Source organism: Cornus florida, unplaced genomic scaffold (assembly GCF_030987335.1).
Source record: "Cornus florida cultivar Cherokee Brave unplaced genomic scaffold, ASM3098733v1 CherokeeBrave_3.0.0_Hap2_Chr09, whole genome shotgun sequence".
Lineage (NCBI taxonomy): Eukaryota > Viridiplantae > Streptophyta > Magnoliopsida > Cornales > Cornaceae > Cornus > Cornus florida.
The window spans coordinates 89,104,564-89,131,310 of record NW_026775579.1 but is presented as its reverse complement, the minus strand read 5'-3'; the positions used below and the strand labels follow the sequence as shown (position 1 = coordinate 89,131,310).

The 26,747-nt window shown below is 31.5% G+C and overlaps 2 protein-coding genes across 2 annotated transcripts; one reads left to right on the top strand and one right to left on the bottom strand.

Moving 5' to 3' along the window:
- Positions 1-1,324: 1,324 nt before the first annotated feature.
- On the bottom strand, positions 1,325-1,971 carry LOC132275002 (ethylene-responsive transcription factor ERF098-like). Its single transcript, XM_059776385.1, has one exon. It carries the CDS (start codon positions 1,958-1,960, stop codon positions 1,511-1,513), a length of 450 nt encoding a protein of 149 aa, XP_059632368.1. The 5' UTR covers positions 1,961-1,971; the 3' UTR covers positions 1,325-1,510.
- A 22,524-nt stretch (positions 1,972-24,495) lies between these two features.
- Positions 24,496-25,647, top strand: LOC132275001 (ethylene-response factor C3-like). Its single transcript, XM_059776384.1, has one exon. The coding sequence runs from the start codon at positions 24,607-24,609 to the stop codon at positions 25,273-25,275; it is 669 nt and encodes a 222-aa protein (XP_059632367.1). The 5' UTR covers positions 24,496-24,606; the 3' UTR covers positions 25,276-25,647.
- The last annotated feature ends 1,100 nt before the right edge of the window (positions 25,648-26,747 follow it).

The window sequence follows — 26,747 nt, the reverse complement described above, 5'->3', positions numbered from 1 at the left end:
TTTTATCAAAGAACCCCCTCAACTATCTAAGGGGGTAAAATAATTGATATTGGACCAAAATGTCCTTTTATTTAAATCTTAATTTGTTTGAACCTCAAAAATTCATATCTCACAAACCGTACATCCAAATATTACAAATAATATATGGATGGAAAACTTATAAAACAAGAATTTTAGAAATATAAGAATTGTTTAATAAAACTTCATAACCATAGAGAAATAGATAATTTAAAAATCTACTGCAATAATTTTATTTTATTTTATTTTTTATAAAATACTTGGATTATTTGTAAGAAAATTTTCAGAATTATTCATTTTCATATGGAGCATAACATATAAAAAAATTAGCCACAATAGAGACCGAATATTCATTTTTATATATTTTTAAATGGCGAGTCTATAAAAGAATGACAATACGTTGACGCAAAATATGATATCTCATAAAATCAATCTCTATTAGGGCTAAATTTTTTTATATATTCGGCTCCATATGTAAATGAATAATTCTGAAATTTTCTTGCATATATCTCGAGTATTTTATTTTTTAAAAATAAAATAAGATTGTTGGAGTAGATTTTTAGATTGCCTATTTCTCTCTAGTTATGAAAGTTTGTTGTACAAATCTTATATTTTTGGAATCATTATTTCGTAAGCTTTCTGTGCATATATTATTTATAATTTTCAAATGTACAATTTCATTTTGTTCCTTTCTCACCACCCCATTTTTGATTGAAAAGACTCTTAAAAGTCCTTAAAAGTGCACATATGACTTAAAAGTTCCATTCTCAATACTCCTCCCCACTGTTTTTTAGGTGTATCATTCTTGATATTTGAATTATAATTAAAGTAAGAAACCATCCATTCAATTACAAGCCAAGGAGAATTCCATACATTATTTTGAAGTAAATCATTCCCACCTCAAGATTCAACTTCTAAAAAGAGAAATTAGTTGGTCTCAACTCTATGATCATTAGTTAACATGTAACTAAATGCATAAATTTTCTTCAATATCTCAACTTTGGTATCAACTAGATATAGACCGGAATCAATGATCCAGAATTATGTAAAAAAAAATTCTTTTAAAAGAGAGTAATGGGCAGTTTAGATCCCCTGCAGTGCACTCAACACAAATTTCAAATTTTTAGTTTTAATACCATTATTTATTGAGTGAATTATATAAGATTGAAACGTGGAATGGTGGTAAAGGTGAAATTGGCGTAGCATACAAAAGGACACTCACTCACATACACATTTTGACCACACCAGGCTCAAATCCTTAACCCCCTCTTTAAACATGGAGAGGTTATAACATTGAGGCTAGATACTGGTTTGATGCACGGAACAATACTTAAGAGAGAACTCCAACAACTGAAATTCAAATGAGACTCATATTTGATTTGCGGAAAGAATGTAGACATGTATAATTTTCCTTTGCAATATTTATCATTCTTTCTGAGAACAAAAAGCAAAGAAAACGAAAAACATCAAGTCTGGATCAGTCAGGCATTTGTTATTTCTTCTCCTCTTCTGATTCATCAAGAAGCTCCTCCAACACCTTGTCATCCAGATACTCAAGCTCAATGACATGCCTTCGATCTTGTCCTATTGATGAACCTCCCCTCTCAAAACTCTCACTAGGAACACCAGAAGAAGATGATGAAGACAAAGACATTGACAATGGTGCACATGGACTGTTTCCGAGCTTAGAATAATATTCATTTGGAAAATTCAAGATTGCGAGGTGTCCCCTCAGGTTAAATGCAGCTCGATCATAAGCTCTCGCCGCGTCCTCCGCCGTCTCAAAGGTTCCCAACCACAGCCGGGCACCTTGCCGAGACGGGTCTCGAATCTCTGCTGCAAACTTCCCCCACGGCCGCCTTCGGACTCCCCGGAATCGGACTTCTTCTCTTTCCTTCACCTGCTTGTCCTTCCCCTTTCCCCTCTGAGAAGACCCTTCCATGTTTTATTACAACGTTCTTTCGGTTCTCAAATTTGGTGGCATATGAGTGGATACATTGTACATAGGTTCATAGCTGATTTTATAAACGTGGAATATTATGGTTGCAAGTTGTACAATCATTCATATATATATATATATATATATAATATAAACATTAAACATATATATTTTTAGAAATTAAATGTGTTTCTTGGAAGTTTCTCTCTGATAATAGTATCAAAATTCGATTGTTGTTCGACACAATCTATGAATTCAAAGTGTTAACCTCTTTTTACTGCTAATTAAGCTTTTTCTTTTTCATGTAGTGATTGGATTCCAACTTTTCTTGCACACAGATTTAGATTTTGTCGGGTAAAAAAATAGTTAAGTTCATCTTGTTTGAGATATATTCGTAATAAATATTATGCTAATGATATCTATCTTTGCGTTCTTATTGATACCCAAATCACACAGAGAACTACTTTATTATTTCAGTGAGGAGTTATTGAACAAAGTTGTTAGTGAAAACAAATTTAAAATTTCAAGTCTGAGTTTTGACTTGGGCTCAATTTGACCATCTTTCTAAAAAGGAAACAAATTTTTTTTTGTACTCCGTAATATTTTATTTTACAAGTGCGATCCTTTACCTTGTGAGATCCCAATCATATCAGAGACTACAAAAGCAGATACATTATTTTATTTAATTAATTTATTTTTTTCCTTTACGCCAAGAAAGAATTATATTGATGAAAAAAAGAGCCTAGCTCTTTAGATAAGGTCAAGGTTTATTTTTCATTGAGAGCCATAGCAGCCAACTGATGAGCAACACTATTGACTCCCATAATGCATTATTTTTATTGATAACTCAACGACTGAGGATAAAAAATAAAAATACATTGTTGAAAAACAATTGTAATATTTAAGCAATTTGACCAGTGATTGATATTTTAATTGAAAATTGCTCATAATTTCATTCAATTAACATTTTGGATAATTTCTTCTATTTTGATTATTATTAAGCTAACATTTTAGAAAATATTTAGATATGTTATATAAATAAAGAAAATTTTAGTTGAGGCCAACATAATGTAAAACTTTTACCAAAAATTTAGTAAGGCACTTATCCAAAAATCAAAAATAAAAAATTAGCAAGGCATTATTATAATTTTAGCAAAATTTTAGGTACATAATATAAATAAAGAGAATGTCAGTGCAGGTTGTTGTCACCACTTACATATACATAGTTCTGTCCCTAAATATGACAAATTATTTGTCAAAGGTTTTTTATTTTTTTATTTTTTTTTGACGTGGGAACCCTCGCAACTATCCTCCCCGACCTCACACTGCAAGGAGCATTTTAAGTCAAGAACTTATAGAATTGGAGAATCGAACTCACACCCAAGTACTAAATATGATTGTCTAGCATTTAGAGGCTCCCCTCCCACCAACTCTGCTGGCACCCTGGTGCATTATTTGTCAAAATTGTTAGAGTAGAATGGTGCTAATAAATTATCTAAACCTAAGTTACAATGAGTTACGAGGAGCGGGTATGAGAGCTGAAGTATAAAAAGCAAAATTTGGTCAAAACAGAAGTGCCTCCAGAGCATGTACTACTGAATATATGTGTGTCTGCATAAATTATATTCAATATTTGTACATATATTAAGCACCATTATATACTTGTAAAATAATAAAATTGTAATTTCATTAGTAAGAGGACAATGTGTTTGAGTTATATTAATCCAATTTCCTCTATGTTAGGCGACAAAGAATATTAATAATATTTAAAATACAAAAACTATAATATATTTTTAACTTTTAAATAAATACAACTTAAGAAATCTACATACTTAATATATAGATTTTGGTAAAGTACAGAAAACCCGCCCAGCTCGACTTGTAGTCTTTTCTAATAAAATCCCTTTGTCTAATTTTTTACCAAATAACTCCCTTCAAATATTTGAGGAGAGTAAAAGAGTGAATACTTGGACCAAAATATCCTTTTATTTAAATTCTAATTTTTTCGAACTTCAAAATTTAATATTTCACAAACCCTATATTCAAAAATTATAAATAATATATACACGGAAAGCTTATGAAATAAGGATTCTAGAATTGAAATATTTATGCAATAAACCTCCATAACCAGAGACAAATAGACAATCTAAAAATCTGCTCCAGCGATCTTATTTTATTTTTTTAAAATAAAATACTCGTGATATTTGTAAGAAAATTTCTAGACTTATTCATATGCATATGGAGCATAACAAATAAAAAAATTTGCCCTAATAAAGATCGATTTCATGAGATATCATATTTTACTTTTTTTTTTTATAGAATCACCGTTTAAAAAAAAAAAAAAAAATCAAAATGAATATTCGATCTTTGTTGAGGCTAATTTTTTTTATATGTTATGCTTTATATGCAAATGAATAATTCTAAAAATTTTCTTTCAAATAACCTGAGTATTTTAAAAAAAAATAAAATAAAATAAGACTACTGCAGGAGATTTTTAGATTGCCTATTTCTCCTTGGATATAACGTTTTGTTAAACAAATCTTATATTTCTAGAATCCTTGTTTTGTAAGCTTTCTGCGCATATGTTATTTGCAATATTTCGATATTCGGTTTGTGAGATGAATTTTTGAAGTTCGAAAGAATTAGAATTTAAATAAAAAAGTATTTTGGTCCAAGTATCAACTCTTTTACCTCTTTCAGATAGTTTAGGGGGATTTTTTGGTAAAAAAAATTAGACAAAAGGGGATTTATTAGAAAATAATAAAAGTCTAGAGGGATTTTATGTACTTTGCCTTATAAATTTTTAAAGAGACATTGTTTAAATGATAAATTGTTATGAATTTGAGAATTCACAAATTGAATTTGAGCAATGACAAAATTAAATTCTTGAATTTGAGAAGGGTTGGGTGATTCAAGTTTAAAAGAAAATAACCCTCTTTTATATCATAAAATTGCATTTCTTTTATAGTTAAATCTAGTACCATATCAAAATCTTCAAGCTTTAAATGTAAATTTAACGAGGAAAAAATCTACAAACATATTTTTTTCAAGTGAAATAGAAGCTTTTCTTGAAGAGTAGTGATACTCACACCGAACATTTGTAATGAATTGTCTAATCGAATAATTTTTAATTGGTTATTTATACCACATACAATTAAGTAGAGAGTTTTACTTTCTTATTTATTGTATATTTATCTATTCACAAATCAATATTATTATTCTTTTTATTTACAAAATGACTACAATAAACAAGAATTTAATATTATATTGTAGCATAATCATGACGGATAGGAAATTTTAAAGAGAGTTTTCTTATTATAAATTTCATGATGAATCAATCAATTTGGGGGTTGGTTAAAATAATAATAATAATAATTAATTTGGAAAATAACGTTGGGCCCAAAGAGAGAAAGAGGAAAAAGAAAAATTGGTAATGGTTTTTAAGGCATTTAAAAGTATTGTCAATCTAACTTAATAGGATTCTAAGCAGCTTTGGGCCTACAAAAGTTGTGGTTCAAAATGGTATGCCATGACGATGTTGACGACGAAGGTCAAAGGTTCGTTGTGGACCAGCACGTGAGTTTTACTTGACGTGACCCCATCCATCACGCCCAGTGTTTGAACCAATATTAAATGTGTTGCCGTCGTGATCGATGGCGTGTTTTTTTTATATTTTTTTTGAGTGTTACTTTAATTCAAATATAGCGAGAGCGGAAGCGAGGGTGATATCGAAAGTTTGTAAAAGTGATATAATTAAATTATAAATAGTGATAATTTAAATCAGAGCGCGAGTAAAGTGTAAAAGCGGAAATGCATTCGAAGCGTACGATCGACACCCATTGAAAAGAATTATGTTACTTAGATGTTATTGAGTCTTTTATGCAGATAAATTTTTGTCTCTGTTCCAAATAAATGTGGCAATTTGTATTGGTTAACACTATATTATTTTGAATTAAGGACAATATTATTTGGAACCATGCGTATAGTATACCGGGTTTATTCAAGTCTTAAGTACATAATACACATTTAAGAATACATAACACTTATGACTCGGATAAGCTCGATACATAATGCGTTTGGCGCACCCAATACTTATTCTTTAACTCCAACATTTTAAATTTGACTTTTATATAATTCAAAACGTGAATTGCAAAATGTCCCGAGGCTTATTTTCAACTTTCAAGATTGGGTTCTGTACTAGCACTAATTTAATTTTTATACAATTTGTAGATGCAAAGTGCATAAAAGAATCCTAGAACATAATTACCAGGAAAACCTTCTTCAAAAAATTGCCAACCACACTTCAATGTAAATCTTTCTGTTTTTTTTTTCAGAATAAATAATGGACCATTGATGGAAACCCTGTATCTGGTCTTTCATTATCTATGCATTATGAATATACAATGCACTTAGGGATATATAAATCAAAATCATATATTGGATGCCCACAGCAGCCCCGCCAACACCAAGTAATTCATTAAAAATGTATATTTTAATACTTCTCCATGGTCGATAAAATCTCAGAGACAAACGTGTATTGTGTATTCTGCAAGTAAAGGTCATATAGTAGTCTTGACTAATAATAAATTATCATGTCCTATTATTATTAAAGAAAATAGAGTCTTAATTTGACTGGGTGCTACATAGTCAGGGCCGGTCCTGAGTTGTTCAATATTTTCTAAAGCCCTAGGCAAATGTGAGATCCAAAATTTTGAGAGGCCCTAGTAATACAAATTTTTCAGCTCTAATAATACAATTTTTTTGACCTAAATTGGAGTCTCTAGGCGACTGCCTAGGTCACCTAGGCCCAGGGCAAGCCCTGTACATAGTATGTATCCTACGTACATTGTACAGTTTGTACTGGAGTATTAAGAAATTTTTTGAACATGGACATTGTTTAATTCCCCCCTCCAGGGCACTTTTTATGAACCAAGGGATCCAAATACTACTTCTATCTTATATTAGATGTTCCTTTTGGAAAGTAAAACTTTTAAAAGGAATATGTAATTATTATATTGTCCTATTTTAAAATTACTAAGTTATCCCTTCAAGCTTGAAAGAAAATATATATATAAAGAGAGTTAAAGGATTGTACAACAATAAATATATGACAAGAATAAGATAATAAGAAACTATGACAAGAATAAGATAATAAGAAACTTAAACAGACTTACAGAAAACTTTCTTTATTGAACTTCCAAACTAGTACAGAGAAATATTACAAGAGGAAGAAAAGAAAATTGAAAGATACATTGAAGAGAAACTTTGCCCTCTATTTATACATGAAATGGACTTGAAATTAACATTTTGAAGTCCGCATAGTGTATGGGAACGTGTGCTTGAATAATGCAGTCGGTCGGCCCACCACTAAGTGCTGTCTCCTTATCTGATGGAAAGTAGACATCTGATTAAGGAAATACTGTAGAATCAAAGACTTTTGGGAAAAGTCCTTTGTTTTGTTCTGTCGGCAGGATAAGAGAAATCTTTACTTTTTGGGTGAATTCATCTTTTCCTTCAAATGGCTGGTGAGAGAGTCCCAATAATCAGCTACTGTGGGTTCATCTTCAGAAATAAGATCTTCATTGGGATCTTGTGCATAACCAGCGAGACAGGAAAACTGATTACCATCTTGACTGGTCTGGCTAGAGACTGATATCATGGAGGCATCATCTCTTACTGTCGATGTGGAGGAATCAAAAGTTGTAACAAATTTATTCCTCATAAAATTCATGCATTTAACCATTAAATCTGCTTCGGTAATTAATGGTTGTTGCTTTCTGATCATATCTTTAACAAGTTCAAATGGGTTAAAGATTTCTGGTTCTGGAATAGTTAACTTTGGAACCTTATCCATGTATTCCAATGTTTTCTTTCTGATAAGATGGAGAAGGGCTTGAATAGGTTCTTGAGTCATGCCTGACCACCATAGGTAGTAAAAGATCCTCTGAAGGACTGGTAGCTTGTCAATGGTATAACCACATTGGAAATACCATTTCCAAATCCAAGGGATTCCAAATTCAGTAAAGAACAATAGGGTGGATTTCCCTACAGGAATATTATCCTGTCCCCTTAATTGAGGATGAAATTATTGCCATGGCAAATATAACTGCCTAATTGATTCTGGCAAAATATCCAGATCAGGGCCAAATATAGCCCACCAGGGTATAACCCAGTTTGGGAAATCAGCCTTAACTGATTGAGGGCATATCTTGAAGAACCAAGAATGCTTATGCTTCGGATTTTGATAAAAGAACGAATATGTCCATGCTGAGATATAATCCCAATAATTGTAACTATGACCATAGGATATTTTCCTTGGCAAATTAGGATTTAATCCCCAGTCACTAGGCCGTATAAGCCTTTTAAAGATAGCTTTACTATAAGTAAGAGGACTATCTTTAGAATTCGGAAATTGCTTCGTGTGGTTGATTTCCACAGAGGAAGTTTCAGTAAGAATGGCTTCATAGATATATCTATGGCGACCATCCGGTGCAGCATATTGTTGTGTCTGGAAATATCTGAATTTAACTTCCCAAGGATCTGGCATCCATTGCTCATCCTGAGAATCCAGTACCAATACTGTCTGAATGTACCTTTGATTAGGTATCCATGGAGTTTCTTGTTCAAGAACCTCTTTCATGGTTGGTTTCTGTTGTTTCTGTTGTGTACTGCTACTGCCTTTAGAAGGTGTGTTGAGTAGATCAGCAACATGATCCAAATATGGAAATTGATCATCATTTAGTGGTATAACCACTTTGGCCTTAGCCTTGTTTTTGCCACGAGCCTTTGCAGTATTACCCCGGCCCTGCCCATGGGGGGGCTGATTCATGAACCCTGCAAAAATTCACGAGTTAGAAAATCAGGTAAAGAATTAGAACTGCCTTTAATATATTCAATAGAAAAATCAAAAGCAGATAAATCAGCTTGCCAACCAGCAAATATCTGTTTGGAAACTAAATTCTTTACATCTTTTTCCAGTACTTGTTTAGCAGCACTACAATCAATTCGTAACAAGAATTTCTGATTGATTAAATCATCTTGGAATTTATAAATGCATTTAACCAAAGAAAGAATTTCTTTTTTGATGGTTGAATAATTTAATTGTGCATTTTTCCAAGTTCCTGAAGTGAAGCGAACAAGCTCCTCTGTTCCTGTATTTGGATTATTCTGTTTAAGAATACCACCATATCCAATATTGGATGCATCTGTTTCCACAATTTTGAACCATGAAGAATTGGCTAGAGCTAAGCAAGGAATTTGTTTTGCTCTGAGTTTAATCTTCTGGACTGCCTTGGTGTGTTCCAAAGTCCATGGGGAAGGAGATTTCCTTAACCTGGTGTACAAAATTGCTGTATCTTGTGTAAGATCTCTGTAGTGATTTCGAATATAATTCAAACTACCAAGAAATCTCTGAAGTTGAGTTTTATCTTTAATTTCATCTGGAAATTTAGAAGCAAACTCAATACTGCGATCAATAGATCTAATTTTTCCATTACAAATTTCATGACCAAGAAATCTGACCTTAGTTAAAAACATTTTTAGTTTAGGAGCTGAAACTACTAAACCGCTTCGGTAAATAACATCTTTGAAAATTTTCAAATGTTTATAATGTTGATCTATTGATTTTGAAAATATGAGAATATCATCAATATAAACAATAGAAAATTCAGTATAAGGATTAAATATGTCATTCAAAATATGTTGAAATTCTAAAAGGGCATTTTTTAATCCAAATGGCATTACTGTCCATTCATACTGTCCAAAAGATACACAAAAGGCTGTTTTGTATCTGTCCTCTTCTGCAATCTGTACCTGGTAATATCCAGACTTAAGATCAAATTTAGAAAATATTACAGCAGATTGTAATCTATTTAAAAGATCTTTGATGTTGGGAATTGGATATCGGATCCAACTCAAAGCAAGATTGAGTGGTCGATAATCAATAACCAATCGAGGAATTCCTCTTTCTTTTTCAGCATTTTTATTGACATAAAAAGCTCTGCAATTCCATGGGGAGTGGCTGTCAGTGACAAGCTTCTTTGCCATTAAAGAGCTGATTTCAGTTTTGCATAATTCCATATAGTCAGCTTTCATGTGGTTGGGACTAATTTTAGAAGGAATCATGAGATCGGTAAATCCTTTTTCATAGGGTAAAGAAACAATATGCTTCTTTCGGGCCCAAAAAGCATTAGGAATTTCACTACAGATTTCATTTAGAAAGTTTTGTCGTATTGACTCAATTTTCTGTTGCTCAGTGGGTTGTACCAATCTTTGAGTAATTGCTAAGGAGGATACCTCCTTTTGCAAATAATTCAGTTGCTTTTCCTTAAAGATAATGTTATCTTTAAGAGCATTGATATGCTTATTTATTGGTGGGGTCAAAAATTGAAAAGTAATTGACTGGCCATGTAAAATAGAGCATATTCCCTGAGAATCAATTTTCTCAATTGGCATGATCAAAGCTAAAAAGGGAGTGCCCAAAATAACTTGTTGTGCCATATTTCTGATGAGTAAGAAAGTAGATGGTAAACAAATACCTTCTTTACAGATGAAAACATGATTAAGTTTATACTTAATCTGCATCTTACCACCACTTGCATTGGTAAGACTTTGAGTGGTTTTCTCAAAATATTGAGTTGGAACCAATCCTTCCTGTATACAGTTCATATCTGCACCACTATCAACTAAGGCAATAGCATTAGTGATGGTGTACTCTTGATTAATTACCAAATTGATAGATATATACCATTTTTGGTAAGTAACTTGATTCAAGAGTTGAAGATAATTAGTGCTTTCGGATTGAGGAACTTCAATCTGGGATGATGAAGTTTCAGTTACAGATTTTGCTTTTAAAAGAGTAATTTCCAGTTCCATCTTAGTTTGACAAGACTTTAACTGACGAATTTCTTCTTTAAAAGATTAATCTCCATTATGAGATCAGGGAGATTAGTAGGACGAGAATTTTGTCCTTGGTGTTCTAATCTGCTTAGAACTTCTTTCATGCTGTAATAATTTTCTGCTCTCAGAAAATTTGGATTATCAGTATCCTCATTAGATCGTGCCAGAGCAGAACCTATTTCAAAGACTTTCATCTTGATTTGAGGATCCTGGATATGATCTATAAGATCCAATAAAGATTGTTGAGTCGAAGTTAAAACATTTAAGCTTAACCCATTCATTTCAACAATTGCTTTATAATAATCATCATGAGAGGGATTACAAGAACATTTAGGATTTCTATCTTCTGCTTCAGAGGAAGAAGAAGACTGTAATTCCATAACAACGTCCCCATAATCAGCTGATGACTCTGATTCAGAAGAACTAGTATTAAGTAACAATTTATTTAATTGAAGTCTTAGTTCATCTTCGATGTGAAGACTACTGAGTTTCTCCTTAGTTCTGCACTTGTTTGCATAATGGCCTATGCGTCCACATTTGAAACATTTAGCCTCAGCTTTGGGCTTTCCTTTACCCTTTGCTTTAGGAATATATTTCCTTTTAGGCTTAGTATACTGTCGAGAATTATCCTTTTCCTTTGAATAATTCTTTCTTTTGGAATACTTCCTTTTATAAGGCTTTTCAACCTTATTTATTTTCCTAGGTTTATGATAAGATAAGGGAGTCTGGTAGGCAAATTGATCACAAAATTCACCCACTTCCTTTCTACCAGTTAATCTTTGTGCTTTTAACTGGGATTGTAACTTCAGATCATTACAGAGAGCTAGACCTTCCTGGATTACAATATTGACTAATCCACCATAGGTATAGTTTCTGTAAGGGATAGAGATACCATTATTCATATCTCTAAGCTTTTTCCTGATTCTTTCAGCAAAGAAGGTTGGTAAACCATCCACAAACTTTGCTTTCCAGTGCTCATGATTTGCATCATTAAGCTGGAAAACCTTTGCCAAGAATACATCTTTATACCACCGGAAATGAGTTAAAGATGGACATCTTAAATTCTGTAGAAGTTCACGACTCCTTTCACTATTAGCGCCTTCTGGGCCAACAAAATGTTGGATAATAGTGGTGATGAGGGTGTTAACCGCATCTGGAGCAGGTCCTGGTTGTTGAGTTACTTCATCTTTAACTATTTTGGTAGCAGAAAAGATTTCAGCTTTCTGAATGTCAGTGAGAACATTATTCCACCATCCTTTAAGGATTCCTGTAAAACCAGGAACGACAAATTTAGCAATGGTTGGGTCAGTATTGTTGTTGATTTTACAGACTTGGCTATACATCAACATCTGATGAATAACCTCATAAATCTGATAATCAGATTTCCCATCTATGTTCCATTCATAAATGGTCTTACCATGAAAAGATCTCTGTGTATGAAAATAATCTTCTTCATACAAGATATCTTACGGTGTGGGTCTGGGATAATAATATCTACTCGGAGCAGATGCTGTATTGGAGTGGATATTCTTATCATAGACAATTCTGTTTAACTCAGGTATCTGAGTAAAATCAGTTTGAAAAACCTCAATATGAGGTAAGACATCAGAATCAGAACCTATTTCAGATTCATCATGAGATAAAGTCTGAATTTTAAGTCCTGGAATTTTCTGAGTAAGAAGAGTAAGAAATTCTTCATTCTTCTTAGGATGTGTAAGATTGAAGCCTTTAACTTCAATTGCAGGTTTGACCAATGCTTTGGATAAGGAAGCTTCTGGAGGAGAAGACTGAACAGTAATACACTTAGTATTAATTGTATTTAATACCGTGTCTATTCCTGTTTCAATTCTCCCAAGCTGAGACCCTATCGTTTGCATACAAACATTAGTATAATTGTTCTGCCTGTAAATATGAAGAATGTCTTTTTTAGTAGCATTACAGGACTGATCAATTATTTTAGGTTGGCTATAAGCCTTGGTTTCCACTTTTGCACCACTGTCAGGGTCAATTCTTTTCAGAATTAAATGTTCAGTGGGAGGATGGACAGAGTGATAAACCTTATCTTCATATGTAGTCCATGGTTTGAGAAAATCATCCAATATATTTATATTAACAAGAGAATGATTTGTCATAAAAAATCAAGAAACAAAAGGTATAACTATTTTGCGTTCTTATAGAAAGTCATAAAATTGAGTTTTAAAAAGCTGTAATTGATTTTGGTCAAAAGCTTTAAAATACCAATTTCTGAATTCTTTATATTGATCCTGTTGAAATTCAGTATTAATGGCAATTCTATCTGGGACAAAATCCATTAAAACTAATATTCATGAGGGTCATTTATGTCTGTAGGATCATCAAATTGATCCTTGACAGATTCATTTCCGATTCCCATTTCTGATGGAGTTGGGCTGAATTCAATTCCAAATTGGCGACGAGACATACCTATTGGTACTTTCTCGTAGACTCCTCTTGAAATTTGATTCTGAGATTGCTGTATTCCTTTCAGCTTGAGGTGATTGGAACCAACTACTTCAGGGAGATCTTCCTTTCTGTAATCCGACGATATCGAATGGCGAGAAGGAGGACAAGAAACATGATAAGGAAGATGACTTCCTTTAGATGATGTAGATCTGGGTAGATCTAATGATTTTCTGAAATTCAGAAAAACATCACCATCCTGGTCCTGAATAACACAGTCCAAGCTATGATTAGCAATGGGCTTGGCTGGTACTGCATTAGAAATTGTCCAATGTTCAGGAAATGTTATTTCACTCCAAGGAATCATCCTTTTTGTGGCAACATTTGATGTGAACATATTGGTATCCCATAACGCGGTTACTCCTTTAGAGTCTTTGCGTATGGCATTTGGACACAAAGTATCAAGTACTTTGTAATGGATGCGATAAATAACACTTATCACTTCCGATCCAGGTAAATAATCATACCCATAGGTCTGAACACGAAGACTAACTGCTTCATGGATATTTTTATCTGTTAAAGATAAATTCAGACTAGGATAGACATTAAAATAAACCGGTCCATGACATAGACTGGTTTCCAATGCACCCATCATAGAAGGGTGAAATTTCAGGCATCGAGCATCCCGAAGGGTTGCTTGAATACAAGCATCCATACCTAGCAAGGTTAAAGGTTTAAAAGCAATTTGAATTAAACCTATATGGATGTACTTATATTTGTGCATGTGCCTCTGAAGGTCACGGGAAGACAACAATCTAATTATTGTGTCTTGAGTGCTTAATTGCATAGTCTGTTCCATGGTTTTGACAGTCCATAGATCAGTGAGATTAAGCATTCCGATTTTGTAAATGCTCTTAGCACTTACTAGAGGAATAGTCCATCTGTTCAATTTATTTTAAACATTGGTCCATTCCACTAATTTAGTATTCTTTACCAGTTTTGAATCCTGGTTTTCCTGTATTCCTAAAGAGGAGGAAGATGGTTTTAACATGTCTGTTAAATATTGTTAATGCTTTAAGGTCTGCATAGTATAAATATTATAATATTATATAATGAATAGTAAGTTACTATTCTGTCGTCATTCTGCTTAAGAGAGATTCTATTACTCGTCTGTCAACGATTTACTGGAAACGATACCCTGTGTAGCAATTTAATGCAAAAAGCGGGCTAAACATTCCAACGCGACTTTTGGACGACCCATAATTGAATCTGGTTTAAACAGAAATTAGACAGAAAAGTAGTCGTATTATTCATTACATAAGTATGATAATAATCATGCACCAGTACCTAATAAGCATTAACAATAGAGAATTAAGCCATCATATGGCTGAGATAATCAAGTTTGAATTTTTTTTTAAATTTTAAGGATATTTTACAAAAAAGAAAAAGAAAAAGAAAGTGAAATGTATTATTTGAATTTTCAAGTGGACAAAGTCTTTTGGGACATCCCGAAAAGGATAGATAGGACAATAAAATTGAGAAGGAGGGAGTAGTTTTTTTATCCTCCTCCTTAAAATTGGACAAAATAGGTGTCAAGAGAGTGATTTATGGACCAAAAAATTTAAATTTGGGACCAAACAGGGTTCTAAATATGGATTCGGGACTTTCTCGAGAAGGTGGGCCAGAAAGCCCATTTATTTTTAAAGGTACGTGTAAATTTGAGCCAACTGGGCTTGCCCAAACGAACCAAGTTTGGGCTTTTTCTTGTTTGTCATGATAATTATAAAAAAGTGAGCAATATGTCACCTCCCGCACCATCTTCAAGTTTGGCTCAAATTGGAACAAACGATTAATCAAAATTGAACTGCTTCTCTCATAAAATAAATAAATAAAATGCCACCTTCTCAAATACACCTGATTTTATGTTAATTAATATAAAAATAAATAAATAAAAGTTGGAGAATTAAAATTGGATGACAAGGATTAACTTATGTGATAAACTAGGGTAAATTTTGATGACAAATGGGACCAAGATGTTCCGAATGTGCACCATCACCATCATTGTTTTTACAATGCATTGAACATTTACTAAACTCCGAGATTAATGATGCCAACAATATTATTTATATTTATTTAATGGGCAAATCATGATAATATATATATATATATATATATATATATAATGGGCAAATCATGTTTACTTGTCATTCTAGTATTAATTACAAATCATATATTCTTGTTCAACTGATTAGCAAGTTGTCATTGTCGTCAAATATGCTAAAAAGAATCATAGCCTTTCCAGGTGTTGGACAAGTGTATTCGGACATCGCATATATTATATATATACATTGAGCCTAACCATGAAAGTGAAAAAACAAAAAATGGTCCAATTTTCTAATGAGTACTGAAACATGTTCCTGGGGCATCTTTATAATGTGAATTGAGGCTGATCCAAGTCACCGTTACCCAAATGGCCTAACAACTGACTGCTTACTTCTTACTTAGTAACAAGTGTGCACCATGGTTTGACCACTTTTAGATATACTCCAATCCACAACTGGGAAATGTGTTTTAATTATCTCACTCTTCATCCTATATTTTTATATTTCTAACCCTAGTCCTATAAAGTGTGCAGATTCATGCACCCGTTACATCCCCAATATCAAACTTTATCTTTTGATCTCCCTATCTATATATTTGTGTGTATATATATTTATATACCATTGCCCTTTTTTCAGATATTCTTTCAATATAATCAATCTGGAAGAAATTATAAGTTTAAAGTTTAAACTATGTAACAGAATATTTTAGAGTATATTCCAACTTTAGTTGGACTTTTGAAAAGAAAAAGGTCAAAAAGAGTTTCTACCGAATTCATTGTTGTTTCATCTTGGGGCCATCTAAACCAAATTCGATTTCCCATACAACACTTTAGGCCCAAAAAGTTTAAGCACATTTTATGTCAAAAAAATATTCGTTCGGAAATTCACTCATACAAATAATTATTTTTATTTTTATGAAAACTTATGTCTCAAATCTCGACCTACCTTGATAAATTAAATTGTTTTCAATAATGCATAATGATAATACAAAAGAAACAATAGAATCTAGGGTGAATTGCAAAAAATTCCTTTAGACTATTAATTAGTTGCGAAAAATCCCCTTATAAATTTTGGCCCAAAAAAAAACTCCCCTCAACTATCCCATAGCTGTTTTTAATTGATATTCGTTTAAATGATTGTTTGAGGGAATTTTTCGAATGAAATTACCCCTTAATAGATTATTCTTCAGACAATTTATTATTATTTTTCTCTCTTTTGTACGTGAACCAACAAAGAACAATTCCCAAAAAAACAAATAATGGAAAGCCAATAAAATCATATTTAAGCTATGTAAAATTAATAAAATAAAATTGAGTACAATTGCACAGGAGATAGAAAATCTATCATGGCATTGGATTAGAAGATGGAAAAATTAAACAGCTCAAGAATTACTTCAGTGCACTTGATCTTTAACAGCCATTATAACAATTAATAATTTATCATGTTTCCTTAGTCCAAATTCTTTCTTTCCTAATTGAATCATACTACTGCAAGGTAAGTGAACTAAAATTGGCAATTAAAAAGAAAACATAATTTAATTTTTTTTTTCCAAATCTGATTTTTGTGTAAAAAAAAAAAATTCTTATAGTTGATGTACTAAGTTAAAGACCTAAAAATATGAACGCTTTTAATGTGAAAGGATATCATTGCTCTCTATTCAATTCACACAAGAATCTAATTATAAAGGAAATTTAAATCATTTAGTTTGAGATAAATGCATTTATCATCTCATCATATATTGTTTTGATTCTACTACCTAATACTTAAAAATTGTTTTGATTCCACCATCTACTACTCGAAAATTACATTCCATGTGGACGAAGGATAAGAGTTAATTTCTAGAAAGTTTACTCACTCTTATTATTAAGATGATATATATATCTTATTATTAAGATGGTAAGAGACCAAAGAAAACATAACATTTTTTACATGCAAATGATTTGTTCAATTACATGGATGAAATCATGACAAAAAAAACAAAAAACTAATAATAAAAGTAAATAAATAAAAATAAGTCATAAATTAAGTGAATATAATTAAGTATTCTTTGAGCCTCAACTATTGTTTATATATGTTATATCATGTTGTTCAAGCAGTGTTGAAAGATAAATTTTCAACAATTGGGTTTTTCGATCTGCTGTTAGCTTTATGTTTGAAGGAATGAGAAGATTTGCTTGACGTGGAACGAAAGAGAAAATAAATAAATAAATGGTCTGAAGAGATAATTTCATCCAAAAAATTCCCTCGGGCAACCACTTAAACGGATATCAGTTAAAAATACTCCCTTAGAATAATTGAGGAGAATTTTTTGTCAAAAATATTTATAAGGTAAGTTTTTCTGCCAGGGAATTTTATGCAATTCACCCTAAGAATCTATGTTATCTAAATCTAATGAATGTATTTTAAGTTTTTAACTTTCAGAGTAAAAGATACTTAAACAGAGGGAAAGAGATTCAGTAATTCCCTTGGTCATGAAAGACATGAATAAAGAACATATTCAAAAAAGAAAAGAAAATGTTGTTTACCTTTACGAAATGAAGTACATGTATTATTAAAAAATTAGAAATCACAAACATTTATTTAAAAGAATATATAAATAAACAAATGATACTTGAGTTGGCACTTGGGACTTCCAAAAAAGTTTCATAGATGCATGAATGTGCGCAAGTGTGTATAAATATATTCTTCTAAGAGATTTATTCTGAAAACATCATTCTTGATTCTCATTCGCGTTTCTAGAAGATTCAAAATCTTGGCATTTTGTCAACAATTTGAATCAAATTAAATTAGTATGACGATTATATAATCCTTTATTTTATGTCCAGCTAGAATCTACCATATATAGGGATTATTTTTAGCCTATAGTTGATCTCCTCCACGCCATATCTAGTGTGTGTGTGTGTATATATATATATATATATATATATATATATATAGGTCAAATTGCAATAAGGTTATCAAAAAGTTGCAAAATACTTATATATACCATTTTTATGACAATAAATACTCTTAGTTGGGTGCAATGGACAAGTGTAAATCAATTGTAGCATGTAAAATGGGCATGCATCATACCCTCAAATTCTCATTTCTAAAATCAACTGTAAAATGTAAAAAGGACTTGTGAGGATGTTTTTGTCAAAACAATTAACTCATGTGTCACTTGCGTTGCATTCGATTACTATAACATCCAAAATTTCAATTTCGGATACTTTGCAACTATTGGAAAATTGGAGTTTTTGTTTGCACAAAACTTAACAGAGGAGGGTATTTTGCAACTTTTTGATAGCAAATAGAGGTTAGCACAATTTGATATATGGTATATATACACTATTATCAAAATTACAAAGAATTTCAGTATACTAATTGATTTAATAATACTATAGTAGGAAATAATTTTAAAATTGAACTAGTATATAATATGGTGGAAGCTGCATTATATAACTATTGAGAAACTTTGTGAAACATTGTGGTTAAAATTTCTCTTACGTGATTTGGGTTATCTACTTGGGCAACCTATTCGACTATATTGTGACAATAAAACAGCATGCGATATTGCCCATAATCCAGTTCAACATAATCGTACGAAAGCATGTCAAAAATGACATATTCTTCATTAAGGAGAAGTTGGGTAGAAAAATTGTAGAGTTACCTAAAATTCAATTTGAAGATCAACTAGTTGACATTCTCACCAAAACAGTCTCAAATCAAGTGTTTTTAAAATTTTTAGACAAGCTATGCACCAACTTGAGAGAGAGTGTTGAGATTTTATTTCTTATAATACAGCTGTAGGATTGAATTATTTATTTCTTAATTTAAAATTAATTAATAGGTAATTAGTTACCTATTTTAACAAAATCCTATTCTTATATTATTTATCTAAATATCAAGAATAACACGGTGGTGTGTGTGGAGATTTAGAGTGATTGTGTGACAGAATTAGTGGAGTGGGCATTAACATTAAGACGCCAGGATGGAGAGAAAGTGATAGATGGTTGAGAGAAACGTGGGAAAATATCAGGAATGGACTATGTTCTCTGAATCTGTAAGCATCATAGCTTGCCTAACCGCTTAGCCACAATACAGTGACTCACTCACTCACTCCCCTTCCATTCTTGCTTCCAATATTTTATTTATTTCTTAGCGGCGGTGATGGTGGTGCTTATGTTAACCGCCAAGGAAAAAGACACTAAGAAAACGCAAGGAATCTTGGAGTTATATGGACCGTTTCACATTTTTCATGAAAATTATAGTAGTTTGGGCTAATCTTAAATGTCTTGTTTAATAAGAAGTTATTACATAGTTGATACTAAGATTAATCACAACAAACACTTTTTTTCATCGAGATTTTAAATTTCGTATTTCTTTTTTATGATTTTTGTTTTAGGTCAAACTAAATTCTAATCATGGTTCGTCATATTGTTCAATGCACGACCCTTTTTCAAGTTCGATACACAAACTTTGTTCGAATTCATTACACCGTGACTGTGACCGATACTGCGAACCATAATTTTAATTATGTTGATTTTTGGCAGGTTGATGATGTACTTAGTTTTGAATGGATTCATCACTTATGAAATATGTTTGATAATGATTTGAAGTTCCTAAGAAAGAGGAGAGGGGTTCAAGCACGACTAGACAATTATTTAATAACATAATAGATTTATCACTTTAAAAAAACATAAAATTTTAAGTGATGAATAGAAAATGCTGTACTTTTCATTTGATGTTAAAAGTAAAAAATATTAAAAAATATATTTATTTATAATTAATATTAAAAAAATTCAATACTTAACTTTTAGTGTTCAAAATCTTATGTACAATTTTTTTATCGCGATTCTTAAAGGTGATTACCTAGTAGTAGGTCCTTTTTGGCAGAATTTTACCTTCTCTGCAAGTTTCGTGGATTTTAAGGTTTTCAATTTCCTTCTTAATAAGATTCACTTTTTCGGAGGGTCTTATATACTGTGACAATCAAAAACATAGGACATGACGGTTTGAAAATTACTAGAACGGTTTGAAAATTACTAGATATGAGTTAGAAAAGAGAAAAAAGAAGCTCATTCATAGAAAAAGGTGGGAGAAGTTACTGGCCCTTTTAGCTTTTGATCATTAGGATTAGAGCTTAGTTAAGCATCCTTAGAATGTCCTCGTAATAAACTTCTCCTCGTTATATATATATATATAAGTGAAAAAATAGTTGAAAGCAAGTCCGGTAACAAAATTCTACAACCATTTTAAAGGAGAAAAAAACACAAAAGACAAAAGTTTATAAGTGTGACTACATAGTTTCATTTTTATTTTTGTTTTTATTATTTCATTGTCTTAAAATACTTGTTACAGTTTTTAAAATGAACAAATATTTTAAAACTGAATGAGTAGGATCTAAGTCACACAATCATTCTCAACAGATATTGTTCTTACGTTTCGAGCGCGTTCCTACTCTCACACTACGCACGAGCTCAAATTTTCACTGCTTATAACTTAATTATACAGTTTTCACGCTCCTGTTCTCGAATTCGCTATCGTTTCCGCATTATGTGACTTAGAATAAGATCATTATTTAGTGCTTTACTACTTACTCACTTACACCCTCCGTCCCAGTTTAAGTGTCGTACAGTTCCCAATAACGACACTTAAACTGGGACGAAGGGAGTATTTATTAGCGAAAGCTTGGGTCAGGGGTTTTTTCGAAAGGTGGGTTAGGGGGGTAACTAGGAAAAAATGAAGGTGGGTCAGGGATGTTCCTACCGTAAGTTTTACGGATAGATTTGGTTGGAGAGTTGAGTTTACAAAAATGGCTCATGTTAAGAGCATTCGTGTGATAATTTAATTTTTTTCAAATAACAACAACTATGTGCATGTAGTTTTTTTTTTAATTTAAAAAATAAAAAGATAAAGGAAGTATATATATATATATATATATATATATATATATATAAATTGAGAATAAATGGATGAAATAGGGAAACAATGGGATAGCCATCATGGTCCATTAAACTTTTCTCCATTAATTTTAAATCTATCATCATCAATTAAAAAAAAAAAACACACACACACACACACACACAAACAAAAGAAGCTACATGGAGCAAAATATTTAACTAATACTTTCCGGAAAAAAACAGAATATGTAAAATAAAAAATAAACTAATTTTTTGTATAGATGTTTGGTACAATATTCATTAAATGGTAGGTTATGATAATTTTTTTTCTTCATATTTTGTGTGAAAAATATCTAAAAATTTTAAATAAGGGGAGCAGAATTTAATAAAGTATTTTAGTATTAATGAAAATACAAGACAAACGATAACATATACAGCATATCAAAGAGACATTCCTTTATTTATGCATAGTTGAAGTTATAGTAAAATACAATAGGTTTCCTCCCGTTAAAAATTTTATTATTCAAATAATATCTTGTATAATCCCCCCACCCCCCATATTCCATGCCTATGCCATTATGTTAAAACAGTTTTTTTAATGATTAAATATTCTAAAGGGTAAATTTTATTGATTTATCATGTAAAATATTTATTCATCTTTTTTAAAATAGGTGTTCAATTGTAACTCACAAAAAATAGGTATCTATCTAGTCATAGTTCCTAAGATAAACACATATTTTGAAACGGAGGGAATAAATAATAGACGCCTCATTTGTTCTTTATTCCGAATAACACGATTTTCCTTTGTAGTTCTAGTAAGAGTAAAATTCATTGGTGTTGTCTACTATCATGCAAGAAATAAAAAATTTTAAGTTCAATTTTGTCCATTGAAAAAACATTTTTGTCCATATATTGAAATGGTAAAAGTCCAATGAGTATAATTATCATTTTATGTCTTTGGTAAATTAACAACACTAACAGTGAAGTCAGCGTTATTTTTAAAATTTTTAGAGAAGGTCTACTATTTTAAAGGGTGAATTAAATTATTCCGGTAAAATATTTTAATAATAGACATCTCCTGATAGTTCTAGTAAGAAATTAAATTTAAAAATCTCAATTAGCACGAATCATAGAGGAGCAACATTGTTGTTCCCCTGTAGGAGATATAGTAATGGCCTGGAAGTTTAGAGTCGATTAATTTAGCTTAGCAGTCTTCCAAGAATAAAGAAGAAAGATGCTACTTGTCTAGCTCTAAATTACAAAAATAAAAAATAAAATAAATAAATAAATAAATAAAATGAAATAAAATCTGATAATAATATATATATATTAATTTGTTTGTCTTATGTCATGAGAGATGCTAAGAAAAGTTAACTTACTAAAAATGGGACTTTCCTAGAAATTTCACTTGAAAATCTGGAATTTCAAAATCTATCAAGTGGGGGACTGATGATTGAATGAGATATCACTGTCAAAATATAATATCCACTTGTTTGGAGGACTTTCAATTTCAAATGCTTAACAGTATGTGTGTTGATTTTGAATATTTATGAGGGCCTGTATTTAGACACTTCAAACCAACTATTTTCAAGTATTAATAGGTTGGCGGGTTTAATTTCCGATAAGAATTTGATTAGATAAAAGTCATAATTGTGAGGTTACGTGAATCACACTACCTTAAATTTCTATAATCAGTAATTAATGTTGTCAATAGTTGCATGATGTTTGGTTTTTAGAAGGAGAGGTGAAGGATTTGAGATATATTTGTATGTATATAAATATTTACCTAACTATGTTTTATGGTTGGCAATCGCATTATCTATCTCAGTAACGGTCGCGATCAGACTCAAACAAATATTGGTGTAAATCGATTGAATCGAATGGTTCATAAATGTGAATAACAGTATCGGACTATTGAAAAAGGGTTACGAACCGAACGATACATCGCGTATTGACCGATGCGGCGAACCATGCTATATACTCCATTTTGAAGAAGAATTTATTGTAATAATTGTGTTAAAATAAAAAAAATAATTTGTAGTGTGATACAATTTATTTATATATTTTTTGGCATTATATAAGATTGTATGGCATGAGCAACCTATGGACCGACCTAATTGCCTTGTAAGGCATACGCAAGAATATTATATTGAAGCGTTAACCGCCCCCATTGTTTAGAAATATTGAAGAAATTAAAATAGTTTCAAGTCTTGCTGCATAGTGTCACGTGCTATGACTTTTCTAGAAACAATTTCAGGATTTATTACCAAATAATTTTAAACATTTTTAGTCAAAAATTTTCTTAGGTAAGATGTTCCTTCAAGGTTATCTCCTGTCTCTCCAATTTTAATATGGGACAAACAAAAATTGTAAAAAATAGAAAAAATTCATCTGAAATTTCCACTAGCAAGTAGAAGAAGAAAGGAAGCAAATTCATACATAATTGACCCATCGAAAACTTGTGTTAAAATAAATACTATAATGTTAAATATGAGAGAAAAGTTGTTCAAGAAGAAAAAATGAGATTGGAAAGTCTTAAGAAAAAAGAGTATCGTTTGAATATTCCGTATGATCTTGACATATCAAACTTTCATTTCTCGTGAAGAGAAAGTTGTAAATTGTGACAATAATCCAAATTTGAAATATTTCTACCAACACAACAGAATAAAAATTGAAAGTCTCGATCAATTTTGTTATCTATTATGACAATTGTTAAGATAAATACATATATTAAGATTTGACGAAACAATCACAAAAAAAACTTTAAAATTGACGGATAGACAAGTTTATATGTAAAAATGTAGTGAATCTATATCTTATAAAGCTCAAATGGTTACACAAACATTTGAGAAAAAAATAATAATAATAATACTAATGGTTTCACAAACACTTGAGTAAAAAAAACAAAAAAAAAAAATGGTTACACAAACATTTCACACCATCATCTCTTGCCAAGTGGATGCCAGGTGGACAAGGTCCCAGTGATGCTGAGACGTCAAAGAAATTGTCTGTCTGACCTGGTCGCCTATCAACATTTGACGCATGTGCCCAAATATCCTTGAAAATAATTATATATATTAAAAATAAGATAATGCCAAAACAAAGAAAATTTTGCCCATTCTTCTCTCTGTTTTCCATTTTTGCCCCCAGTATACTTTGATCTTTTCCATTAAATAATCCCTTCTATGTTTAATATCACATTCAAATCCTCCCTCTAAAACACTCCATTCTTTGGGTATTTAAAGGAGGCAGGCAGTGTCTAGACATTACATACTCACCCCCAGCAGGGACTAGTAGTACTAAAAACAGAGTCACATATTCTACCATACACAAAAACATTCAAACCAAAATGAATTCCTCTGCATTCCACTCCTCAAATTCTGATTTCTCATTGGAATCTTCTTTCGGGTCACCGGAATCTTTTTATTCCGATGACCAGAAATTCATCAATTCCCTTCCTTTCAATGAAAATGACTTTGAGGATATGCTTCTTTTCAATATACTAGCAGAGGCTGCCCAAACATCGTCAGAAACTATTTCGACCACGGATCGAATTAAGGAAGATCACGAGGTTTGCTCCAAAGCGGAAGAAAATCCCAAGAAGGAAAAATCATACAGAGGTGTTCGGAGGCGGCCTTGGGGGAAATTTGCAGCCGAAATAAGGGATTCCACTAGGAATGGGATAAGGGTGTGGCTGGGCACATTTGACAGTGCGGAAGCTGCTGCTTTGGCTTATGATCAAGCTGCCTTTTCGATGCGCGGTCCGGCTGCTATTCTTAATTTTCCGGCGGAGAGGGTTCGGGAATCGCTTCGCGACATGGAGGACACTTGGGAGACTGGTTGCTCACCTGTGGTGGCCCTAAAGAGAAAACACTCCATGAGGAAGAAGAGAATTACGAGCAAGAAAAGTTGTAAAGGGAGAGAGGTGAAGAGAGAGAATGTGGTGGTGTTGGAGGACTTGGGTGCAGATTACTTGGAACAACTTTTAAGTTCATGTGGAAGTGCCAATCCTTGGTGAATCAATGTCCAGCGCATTTTTTTTTTTTTTTTTTAATTTTTTTTTTCTTCTTCCTTTTTTTTTTATTTTTTATTTTCTTCTTGTGCCTTGTATTTTCTTTCCCTTCCCTTTTACTTTCATTTGTTAAATCTCTTTTCATGTATTTAAGATCAAAGGGATGTAACAAAGTTCTTGAAATTTGCAAAAATATTATGCTTCCTTGTTTCATTGCAAGTTAAATTGACGGTTAATTATTTTTATTTTTTAAAAGTTCAAGCAAAAATGTATACGAATTTAATCGAGGAGGGTTTATATCATATAACTGACAAAAAAGAAAATGAACTGTAAATTCTGTTATGATCTATATAAATAAAGATGGAACAGAAAGAACTAGGACAAAAAAAATAAACATGGACTAGAGATATTTATGTCTCTCTATATAAAACACAATAAGCACACGTCAGACAAAAAGTTAAAAACTGAAATAAGGAATCAAAGATTCAATTCTCGGTCCACGTAGAGATCCAAACACGAGAGATAGGAGATAGTGAAAGTTATATTAACAGCGATTAAAAAAATCTTCGACTACTTAAAAGATTACTACTGCTAATAGAATCTTGTACTATTTAAAGAAACTTATTTTATTTGAACAAATCATTAATTATTATTAAAGTGAAATGATTATAATAGACAAATCCATGATAAAAACAAAAAAAAAAAAAATTTGAAACAACCTTCCACGATTTGATATTTCCTTTTACAATTGATTAATCCTGAATTTGTTCATCTCTCTTAAGTATAAGATTTTAGCCAAATTATATATTTCTGTTTGGCCTGTTTATTGAGGCAAAGCTATCATGGCCTTTAATGGCAACCTGACTCTGTTTGAATATAAAAACTTAATTTGCAGCTAAAGAACTTTATAAAAATTAATGTACCATTCTTTTCATAATCAAAACTGAACACTTTTCTACATAAGGTTTGGAGGTACAAAAAATTGCCCTTAGTGATTCCAAAACAGTCCTTCGCGGTAATAGAATGCTAAGTAACAAAACCTTCTTCTTCTTCTTTATTATTTGCCCACAAACGGTAAAGCAAATATCAACTAATTCTATGAAGAAATTAGAAGAAAAAATTAGATTAATAAAAAAGAAAAGAAAAAGGTTCTCAGTTCCAATATTCCTGCACGTTTCATCTATCAAATTTTTTTGGTACTTTCTTTATTTTATAAATATGATATAGATGGACTCTTATATTTAAGAGAGACGAAGAAATTCACAGATTAATCAATTGTAGGAGATACTCACACTAAATCATGAAAGCTTGTTTGAAAGAAAATTAAGATAGGTTTTTCACATAATTATAAAAGACTATTATTTAAAAACATGTTTTTTTATAACTGAATTTCAGAAAACTGAATCAAAAGTTTTTTTTGTACAGTTTCCTGTTTTTTGTTTTTCAAAAACAGAAAACTATTTTCATAGTTACAAACC

Excerpts from the sequence above, each read along its gene's own strand:
- LOC132275001 (XM_059776384.1), top strand. The coding sequence starts at position 24,607 with ATGAATTCCTCTGCATTCCACTCCTCAAATTCTGATTTCTCATTGGAA.
- LOC132275002 (XM_059776385.1), bottom strand. The coding sequence starts at position 1,960 with ATGGAAGGGTCTTCTCAGAGGGGAAAGGGGAAGGACAAGCAGGTGAAG.